Source organism: Notothenia coriiceps, unplaced genomic scaffold, assembly GCF_000735185.1.
Source record: "Notothenia coriiceps isolate Sejong01 unplaced genomic scaffold, NC01 NC01_scaffold00015623, whole genome shotgun sequence".
NCBI lineage: Eukaryota > Metazoa > Chordata > Actinopteri > Perciformes > Nototheniidae > Notothenia > Notothenia coriiceps.
In genome coordinates this window covers 250,088-260,845 of record NW_011348324.1, presented here as the reverse complement: position 1 = coordinate 260,845, position 10,758 = coordinate 250,088, and the positions used below count along the sequence as shown (strand labels likewise).

The 10,758-nt window shown below is 42.5% G+C and overlaps 1 protein-coding gene across 1 annotated transcript; it reads right to left on the bottom strand.

Moving 5' to 3' along the window:
- Window positions 1-1,778: 1,778 nt before the first annotated feature.
- On the bottom strand, window positions 1,779-9,213 carry atad3 (ATPase family AAA domain containing 3). The gene is made up of 16 exons (XM_010775296.1): window positions 8,841-9,213; window positions 8,248-8,324; window positions 8,022-8,123; window positions 7,845-7,904; window positions 7,699-7,768; window positions 7,443-7,608; window positions 6,970-7,039; window positions 4,356-4,511; window positions 4,212-4,268; window positions 3,998-4,123; window positions 3,778-3,902; window positions 3,602-3,653; window positions 3,420-3,490; window positions 3,148-3,315; window positions 2,708-2,816; window positions 1,779-2,561 (listed from the first exon to the last, which is right to left on the bottom strand). Exons 1-16 carry the CDS (start codon window positions 9,031-9,033, stop codon window positions 2,103-2,105), a joined length of 2,061 nt encoding a protein of 686 aa, XP_010773598.1. The 5' UTR covers window positions 9,034-9,213; the 3' UTR covers window positions 1,779-2,102.
- Between the last annotated feature and the right edge of the window lie 1,545 nt (window positions 9,214-10,758).

Genomic DNA, 10,758 nt, shown 5'->3' with positions numbered 1-10,758 from the left:
AGGGTCTTTTTTTTTTTTCCTGTGTCATATGTGGCAGCACTGTTCAATGTTTCTTGAAAACATTACCCACTGTAGTATGTGGCGTGTGAATAAACTCCAACTCTGTATCAATAACACTGTTGTGTAACTTCAGTTAAAGTTATATGTTATGTGTTAAGTTATGTGTGTAGATTAGAAAGAGGTAAGATAAAGGATCTGCAGTATTTTATGAAATATTAATAGTACAAAGGTCAATTTAATACAAGTAGAAGTGTGCATTTACCTGTCAGTAATGGCTACGCCTCTCTATTTGGACTGGTAGATCTCGGCAGACTTGCAACTTTAAAAGTAGCTCTCGGTTCAAAAAAGGTTGGGCACCACAGGTAGCCTACAGGCCTGAGTAAAACTTTTAAATGACTGACTATGTGGAATAAAGAGATGTTCAGACCAGTTTGTGATTCAGACATATCTGTTCGGAGGCAGATAAATTGAGCTCTATAGTTCCTGTGACTCAACTGTGACCTGTTGGTATTTATCAAAATCATTCTCTTACTTCCAGGGACATAAAACCCATGTAAAAAAAACTTTCACCACTGAGTTAATTTTTTTTCTTTACTCTTCTGTGTTCAAATCTCCCACCACTGGCTGCTGCTCTCTCTACTGCAGACATCAAGTCTATGATGTGGTTCCATATAACGGGTCCCAGTCCATGTTGGATTCAAACTTTGTTGTAAGAGACATCAGGTCCCAGCAGAATATGGACGTGGTAGTTGGACTTCTGCTGATCCTCAGCATCAAGTTGTTCTTGCAGTCGCTGGAAGTATTGGGCCACCTACAGGAGCTTTTGACATCCCATTCCAAATTCTTAGGCATTAATATGAAGTTGGTCCCCCCTTCACTGGTATAACACCAACACAAATGTAGGAGCCTTCACCATCCCAGTTTCCGTCTTTCTCTCCAGATGCAGGTTTCTGGTCATGGAGGCCTACAAGACTGTGGAGTTATTCAGGACTCCAGTGGGAACATGCTGCAGAGCAATCAAAATGTGTGCGATAATGTTAATGAAACATGAGGATAACAATGTTGAATAGATTAAGTTGTTAATTTGTTTAGGTTTTTTATTTTCAATAACGTAATGGCCCTTTCCGGTGAGTCGAAATATAACTTTATATTTTCTGGCAACTTAGTGCCTTGATTGGATAGCTTGCATAAGGTAGCCTTCCTTTAATGTTGTCGGACACACAATGAAGCTGTTGAGGGGACCTTGTTGCAGTGTTGTGAGCACACAGGAAAAACTATTTTTAAAATCAAATTCACCATCATAAAAATATTACTTTCATAATAGGAATGACCAGATTGTTTGGATATTTAAGTGAACCTGTACTTTATATAACATCAAGTCATCCTATGTCTGACAGGAAGTTGTATCATGGGGCCTTTTCAAACCAAGGACAGCTTCACACCCTTGACTCTGCTCGGTAGAAAAAGCTTCCTGAAGCCCTCATTAGTTTGTATGAGTTATGAAATCCCTTGTGGGTTCCTATAGGACGGGATCACGGCCTCATCCAATCTCACCCCTTCCTCTCTGACATGATTCATTGTGTTGCTATACACAGTCTTTGAAAACCCTTAATAATGCTTGATAATTTAATTGCAAGGTGTGATGTTTCTAAATTGTAAATAAGCATTTTATAAGGGTTATGTAAAACTAAATCCAAAGATGTCATGCCCCTTACTGAAAGACTCTCTTGACCTCTGCTATACAGGTTGTGTAACATCACCAGCAACTGCACCCCGAAAACATGAGATCATTTGTTTATAAAAAAAACAGATGCATTTAATCATTTCGACAGACTCCACAGTGCATAACACTTATATACTGTTATTGCAGACACACAGTCTGATTTCCATGTAAAGTACACTTTTACAATGTATATCATATATATTAGGTCTCAGGCATCATTTGTTTTTTTTGTCAAGTTAGTTAATTATTTGCTCCTAACTGCTGAACTCATCTTCTGTCACAGACAGTCCAACATACTTTAAGACAAACTGACACACTAGTTAAAGAGGCCGGACACTAATCTTTCTAATCCAGGCCGCCCATTGAACAAATCTAATACTTAAACTGGAGTTCCATCCTTTGGAGGAGGAGATGCAGCTTTGTCTTGCTTTTCTGTCACTTTGCCTTCACTGTCAGTGGGGGCTAAACTCTCTGCTTCTGTCGCAGCTTTGACAGCATCGTCACAGTGCTGTCCAGCTGGGGGGGCACTTTTGCCTTCTGCTGGTTGGTCGATGTCTGAAAGAGGTGCTAAACTTTCACCTTCTAGTTTTGTACTTGACTCAAGAACTGGAGCGATCACCTCCTGACCCTCTGGGGCCTCGCTGAGAGGCAAAGTGAAGCCCATTTGGTCTACGGCGGCCGTCGCTCCAGCTAGGGCACGGCTAAGGGTCCTGGTCTGAGCCTCTACGTCTCCATGAAGCCAGTCCATCTTCTGAAGGTGCTGCTTGAAAGCTTCGTCAACTCGAGCGTCAATCATAGCCTCTGTCAGGACGCCATCTTGAGAGGAATATGCTGCCGCCTAAAAGAGAACATGAGTTAACACAACTGGTCTTTAAATGTATTTTCTTCCAGATAAATGATGTAGCATTTTTGAAGTAAGATTTTACATGGCTGTTTATGAAAAACAATGGAACTATGGATTTCAATTTTAAAAAGGGGACGTACCTGCCAGGCCACACCCAGCTTAGAGATCTCTCTTCCTGACATGCCCTCTATACGCTTCGCTATGTCGGAGCACTTTTGACCATAATCAAACTGTGCCAGCTTCATCCTCCTGCAAAACAACAACAACACAAACACAGATTAATGAGAGTTCAGTTCATTGCCTCCTGTCCTGTTTGCGGATCACTCTTTAGCCTCCATCGCTCCTCTCTGTAATAATTGCATCCAGATGACCAGCAGGCTATTTCACTACCTGCATCTAGGGCCTAAAACTAATCCTCATCCTGGCAACGACGTTCAGCCAAAGCATCACTCTATCAAGTATAATACGACTCGTGAAAATGACTCACAATAAATATATCTATATGTGAATGATTAACATGGTGGACTGAACCTTATTATAGCGACTTGACCTATTGCTGTGTTTCTGGGATAGTACTCACTGTCTCCCTCCAGTGGCGGGCTCCAGCACATATTTGTCAAAGTACAGCCGGACCAGCCTCTCCCTCTCATCAGGACCCGGAAGAGCAAAGTTCACCATTTCATCGATACGGTCGTTTATGGCCCAGTCAAACTGCTCTGGTTGGTTACTTGCCAACACCAGCATGAACCTGACAAAGGAATCAAAAAGCTTAGTGGGAAGTTGAAGGAGAATGATGTGAAAATGACCACTGTTTAAGGGTTTAATTTGTACAGAATGTAAATCAATTCTTACTTGTTGCTCTGCTCTCCAGTGCGATACAAGAATGCATTCAAAGTGGCTCTGAGGTCTTCACTGATCTTTTCCTACATAAGTAAATATTGCACAATATGGAGTTAGAATAAATCAGGGATAATTTAAAGAATAGGAACATTTAGCTTATGGAGCTAGGTTTCTGGAACATGTAATAAACTTACAGTGGACCTCTTACGAAGGAATGCATCAGCTTCATCAACAAAAAGCAGAAGTCTGTAACAGGATAAAAAACACAAGATGAGATAAACTGTTGATTTTGTATTTGGAGTGGACAGTATTCCTGTCTGTATAGTCTTCTAAAAAAGTGTGTAATGTAGTATATTATTAAGCAGCTTACCCGCGTCGACTTGTGCCAGCCCAGTCAAACACTTTGTGGATGGCTGTCACACCGTCACGGCCCATGGGTGCCACGTCACCACCAGTCATGATTGCGTAGTCCATCCCAGAATGCATTGCCAGCTTCTACTCAATAGGGGGAAAAAGGCCTTACAGTTAGAAAAGCTTTTTTTCCATATATGTAGGAGTTTATTAAGTCGTCGTTCAGCCCTCAGGTTTACCTTAGCAAAGAGAGTTTTGCCCGTGCCTGGCGGGCCGTACATCAGGATGTTCCTGTACAGGCCGTTGTTCTGCCTTGTGTTTCTTGTTGCTATGGCAATATCACGTACACGCTCCTCCAGGGAAGGCTAATAGTACATAGAAAAATTAATTTACATCATCACTTCAGAAATACACGTTGGTTACATCCTCTGTAGTTTTGTGATGTCCACTTACACTGAGCACAACTCCCTCAAGGGCGTCCTGAGGTTTGCTCTTCAGACGCTTGGCCATCTAAAAAGTGACCAGAAAGAGTTCAATTAGTATATCATAATCTGCAACTATCAAAACAAGCAAAGGATCCATGTGTTAGTTTTCTACCTTGACCGGATGCTTGATAGCCTCTGCCACAGTGAATCGGGACGTTTCCCGCACCAGCGACGGCTTCCCGAGCCTGGCCTCGATGTAACGTCCTGCCACCCCGGTTGCGCTTCGGGCTGAATAAACTCCCACAGCTAAAAGGGTCAGCCCTGCCACCTGGTGGTAAGAAGGAACAGTTAGACAACATTCACAATAATGCTCCCTCTGAGGATCACCGAAGACATCCAAATAACTGACTCACCTTTACTCACCGCTGGGTCACCAGACCCTCCCTTCACCCACACATTGAGCTCCTTCTCCCCTCTCTCTCCAAGTGAGGTTCTTACCCTCATTACCTCTGCCCGTCCTACCACCTGTCCTCTGGACCCTATCCCCTCAAAACTCCTTCAGACTATCGCTCCTGATATTCTACCGTTTCTCACCCATTTCATCAACACTTCTCTAACTTCTGGTTACTTTCCAAACAGTCTCAAGGAGGCAAGAGTAAACCCTCTCCTAAAGAAACCCACTCTCAACCCGTCTGATGTTATAAACTACAGGCCTGTCTCTCTCCTCCCGTTCCTGTCTAAAACACTTGAACGCGCTGTCTTTAAACAACTCTCCTGTTATCTCCATCAGAACAACCTTCTGGATCCGCACCAGTCTGGTTTCAAGGCAGGTCACTCAACAGAAACTGCTCTCCTTGCTGTCTCTGAGGAACTGCACACTGCTAAAGCAGCATCCCTCTCCTCTGTCATCATCCTTCTGGACCTGTCTGCAGCATTCGACAAGGTGAACCATCAGATCCTCCTTCGCACTCTCCAAGAACTTGGAGTTTCAGGCACTGCACTTTCCCTCCTCACCTCATACCTCAAAGACCGCACCTACAGGGTTACTTGGATAGGGTCCGAGTCCGACCCTTGTCAATTAACTACAGGGGTCCCTCAGGGCTCTGTTCTTGGTCCCCTCCTCTTCTCCTTGTACACAAACTCGCTCGGATCAGTCATTAGCCCGCATGGTTTTTCATACCACTGCTACGCTGACGACACCCAATTAATTCTGTCCTTTCCCCGCTCAGAGACCCAGGTCGTCGCACGCATCTCTGCTTGTCTAGCAGACATCTCTCAGTGGATGTCTGCTCATCACCTCTAGCTCAACCTTGACAAGACTGAACTGCTTTTCCTTCTGGGAAAAGATTGTCCCACTCTTGACCTAACAATCAACATTGGCACCTCTGTTGTTTCCCCGACTCAGACTGCAAGGAATCTGGGTGTGACCCTAGATAAAAAACTGTCTTTCACTGCAAACATTGCTGCTACAACCCGCTGCTGCAGTTACACTCTTTACAACATCAGGAGGATACGTCCCCAGCTGACCCAGAAATCAGCGCAGGTTCTGGTCCAGGCTCTCGTCATCTCACGCCTAGACTACTGCAACTCCCTCCTGGCTGGTCTACCTGCATGTGCCATCCGACCTCTGCAGCTCATCCAGAATGCAGCGGCTCGTGTGGTCTTCAACCTTCCAAAATGTTCCCACACCACGTCGCTCCTCCGCTCACTTCACTGGCTTCCAGTAACTGCTCTAGAATCCACTTCAAGACACTGGTACTTGCGTACCATGCTGCGAATGGATCTGGCCCTTCCTACATCCAGGACATGGTTAAACCGTACACCCCAGCACGTGCACTCCTCTGCATCGGCCAAACAGCTCGCTGCACCCGCACTGTAAGGGGGACCCAAGTTCCCATCAGCAAAAACACGTGGGTTTGCTATCCTGGCTCCAAAATGGTGGAATGGGCTCCCCATTGAAATCAGGACAGCAGATAGCTTGCACATCTTCCGGCGCAGACTGAAAACTCATCTCTTTCGACTCCACTTCGACCGATATAATTACTAACAAAGCACTTATATACTAATAAAGGACTGGCTTATCTAAAGCCAGTTGAGTAGCACTTGAAATGTTTGGCTCTATGAAACCTGATGTACTTATATGATTCTGTTTTCTTCAAGATTGTATCTTCCTGGTCGAATGCACTTATTGTAAGTCGCTTTGGATAAAAGCGTCAGCTAAATGCAATGTAATGTAATAAAAAGCCAAGACAGGAAACAGACAGTACAAACTTTCCAAAATAAAATGTTTTGTTACTCTTTTGTCTAAATGACTAGGGCAATAATAGCAAAAGCATAAAAGCAATGGGGTAAATGTTTTAGCCTTGTATATATGGGGAATATTAAGTTAATTGAGTTATGGAGAAGCGCTGGGATAATATAAGTGTATAGTTCTTCCTATCTACCGCTTTTTGGACATTAAATATTAATTTCTGTATTTCATTTGTGAGTATGTGTATATTAAGAGTTTACTGTTCTTTTTGTTACTAATTTGTTGGATGTTAAAAATAGATCTTAATCATTTGCAGATGCATGTTATGGAAAGATAGTTTTTTTGGTACTTTTTTTTAACAATTGTATGAAACAGTGCTTTAACCATTTACTTTATGCTAAGGACTGAATTTCTTAAAAGCCTTTTTAATGAACATCTAGTTGACAGGTCTTTCTTCAGTGGCGGATTCAGCTCTTATTATGTATTTAGTTTCATAATTCCCCAAACTGATTCTGAATGGAATCAAAAGTCTTACCGTGGCTGTAACTTTGTCCCAGTCTGACACAAAGGCCCTGAATCCTTCTCCAAACACAGCACCTGCAGTCCTAAAACAAAGCAAATACACGTCTCTGTCAGCATGCCTTCTGGGCATTCACATGATGCAACTCTAGATTAACCAGTAAACATAAAAAAATAATCCCTTCTAAAATAACACATTCTATTACAGTTTTATACTGATATTCATTTGCAATACCTTAAGTATTAACTAGTAACATGATTAAGGACAGCAATAACTTTCAATACACATCTTACCAGATTCAGAATCTGGTTTATTGCCAAGTAGGATTACACATACGAGGAATTTGCTTTGGTGTAAATTGTGCAAACATAAACACAGTAAGAGGAATTGAGCAGAAGAAGCAAAAATAGTACTATTAAAAAACTATTTTAATCCCCAAAATCATAAAAACTGCAGTGTTAAATCTTAAAGAGGTCTATGTGTCTTACTTTATGGACTCCAGGACCGTCTGCCTGTGTTCTGCAGCCTTCAGACGGATTTGCTCGCGGATGATGTCGGCGTTCTCTCGCTCCACCTGGGCTCGTGCTTTGGTCTCGGCCTGTATACGCAGGAGCTCGTTCTTGTGCCTCAGCCCCATCTCGTGCTCTATTGTCGCTATATAAAAAAGAAAACACAAGTAAATAAACCACCACTCAAGATCTTCAAAAGCTTCAACAACATCCTATTAAAGGTAAAGTCTCTTACATTTCCTCATGGCCTCCTGCTTCTGCACAGACTCCTCTTGTTTGCGGAGGTTCTCATCATTCAGTGTTTGCTGTAATAGAAAGATATATTAGTACTATGTCACATTATAAGACTTTTTTGTGTCGATATTTGGGAGATGACCTCACCTGTTGCCTTAGCTGGTCCTCATATCGCTGTCTGGCCAGCTTATCTTGAAAATGAGCTCTCTGTAACAGAACAAAACAAAACATAACCACACAACTCAAACCTCTCTAGTTCACTGCAAAGCATACTTCTAGTTGATCTTAAACTATTATATAAAAGAGAAATCCTCTCTGTCTCACCGCTTGATGCTGCTTGGTCTCCTCATTAAGAGTTTTCCTCCTCTCCTCCGCTTGAACTCGTATTTGGTCTCCTTTGATCTGCTCAACTGCTGCTTCGTACTCCTGTTACAGAAACACACAAAAGAGTGTATTCTTTAGTGTGTGTAAAATAGCCCAAATAATATCACCTTCATTCCCTGCTGGAAATGAAAAGAAGGCAGTAGTATAGTACACGTTTCCACTGTACCTTTATTTTGCTCTGATGCTCCATCTGAGTGCTCTGCTCCTGCATTCGAGACAAGTCCAGAGCTTCTTTGGCATGTCCTGGGTGGAGGAGAGAGGAGAGTCAACAACACGGTAGTAAAAGATGCTGTGGCTTCTAAACATGGAAACTTCCAGTGATCAATGTGACCTGCTTGCCTGGCGCTTAATCCTCACAAATGTGTGTCTACTCTCTGTTCACCTCATATTACCTTAGCAGATAAGGACAATGCTTCAAATTATAAATGCATGTATGAGAAACAACAGATTGTTGGTGTTGCATGCCAGATGGCAAGGTGATGACCTTTGAACCCAGTCCAATAGTTTGAATGAAGGTGAGAGAAGACAGCGTTGTTCTCATGATCTACCAACAGAGTCTCAAAGCTGACCTAAGATGTACATTCACAGAAGCTGGCTGTGTTAATGTGGGCCTCATTTCCAAAGCTACAGCATCACTGAAGCGACCATCACCGTGAACCGGAGAGGTTCTGGATGCTGGAGCATCACGACTCTCTGCAGTCATGATTGTATATTCAGGAGAAACCTCAACTGAGCTACCCGGCCCTGCACAACACTTACGGGAGTTGTCGAGATCCTTGGCCGCTTGAGCAGCCCTCTCCAGCCCGGTGGGATCGAAGTTGCTCCATTTGTCCTTGGCTTTATCTCCGCCGCCGCCGGAGCCTCCAGCCGGCGGGGCAGGTGGTGCAGGGGGAACCGGGAGACCGGGAGGCGCTTCAGGCTGCCCCTTGTTCAGGCCGAACAGCCACGACATTTTGACGAGAAGGAATAAAACTCTTATCTGCTTGTGTATGGAGCGAGAGACCTGTCACTGCACTCTCCACACACTCGTGTCATGCCGCAATCTTCTGCGCATGTGCAGCAGAAATGACAGGTTGGATTGAACAACTGCAGCGAGGATTGGCTGGTATCGAGTACTTGTGTTTCTCATTGGCTGGCCCAACTACCTGTCCCCAGTAGAGGTCATTCATGTAGTCCATGATGTAGTCCCACCCAAAATGATACGGTAGCCGCAGAGGGTCATAATACATGCAAATTAAAGGAAATGCGTTTTCTTTTGGTTGCATCAGACTGTGTCTGGTTTTGTCAATTGAAGGTCATTGACATTAATGCATGTGTGCTTTGTATCCAAGGTAGGGAGAATATTCAGATCCTTTTGCTTCCTTAAAGTACTGAAAACTACAAGCAAAGTCTGAAGTATAATCAGCAAAAGGTTTACGTTAAAAACAATGTACTAATTGTGCAGTCAAGTGTTTCCTGTAAGGGTTTTGCTATTATCTATGTTTTGAATTAATATTACTGCTCTGTTAATGTGTATTGCATTGTAATGCTTTAGATGTTTAAGGTTGTTCTAATGTTATACAATGCATTACATTCTATAAAAATCCGTGTATCTACCGTCCAATTGTTTTTCTTTATTAAACACGTAAACGGAAGAGCGTCTGAGAGGGGTTTTTGCTTTTTGCTTTTTACCTTACTAAATGGTCAAATGTTCCTTGGAGCGAGGGGCGGGGCGAAACTCACGCAAGTGATTTCAAAACAAAAGCACTCGTTTGCTCAAATCACACTTTGAATCACTACAGTATCCTGCTGAAGGACCGGTGATTATTATAAACAAGGGGAATTTAGCGATCACAACGAAAACGGCCAAGACACATATTGAGCCCAGAAAATTGATTTTATTAAGGGCTGTAAATATAATAAGCCTATGTCTAAAATGGAAAAAATTGTTAGGAGATTTAAACTATAGCCTACAGCGATTCTGCGTTTTTTTTTCAAATCAGCTGCTCTTCATTATTCCTGCTATATTTGACGAGTGATACAAATATGTTTTACCACAAGTTCTTAAGAAAACTGACACTGTTGGACTCGGTTCTAGTTTGACTTCTACCAGAAATAGAATGAAGTACTTTTACTGTGTGTGAGTAATCATCTGTCAAAGTCCCCTCCTTAGTAGCCTACATAATGCATGTTTTTCTGCTATCTTTGATGAATGATACAAATATCATTTTACAATTAGTTCTTAATGAAATTGATACTGTTTGACTTTGTATTAGTTAGCCTACTACTTACAATACATTGAAGTACTTTTACTGTGTATTTTTTGAGAAATACTCTGTCAAAGTCCCTTGCTGAGAACAAAATCAAGCCACTTCTGCTAAGTTTGATGAGGGAATTCTTTTTTGTTGCCATTAGTTCTTCGTGAGATTGATCCTGTTGGACTCAGTACTACCCCCACAAGTGACTATGAAGTACTTACTGTGTACTTTTCCAACAATCCTCTGTCAATGTCCCCTCCTGAGAACAAGAATGCATGTTTCTCTGCTATTTTGAACAAGCGTTAAAAAACCTTTCTTCATGAGACTGATATTGTTGGACAGAGTATTTTAAGAGGATGGTAAACTGCACTGACACACTCTGTCACTCTTGTTTCCCTCTTACGATGCTGCTGTCTTTTAATATATAATTATTCCTCCGC

Coding starts and splice junctions, on each gene's coding strand:
- atad3 (XM_010775296.1), bottom strand. CDS start 9,033: ATGTCGTGGCTGTTCGGCCTGAACAAGGGGCAGCCTGAAGCGCCTCCC. Junction 3,903..3,997: donor GCAAAACTCTCTTTGCTAAG/GTAAACCTGAGG, acceptor CCTATTGAGTAG/AAGCTGGCAATGCATTCTGG. Junction 3,491..3,601: donor TCCTTCGTAAGAGGTCCACT/GTAAGTTTATTA, acceptor TTACTTATGTAG/GAAAAGATCAGTGAAGACCT.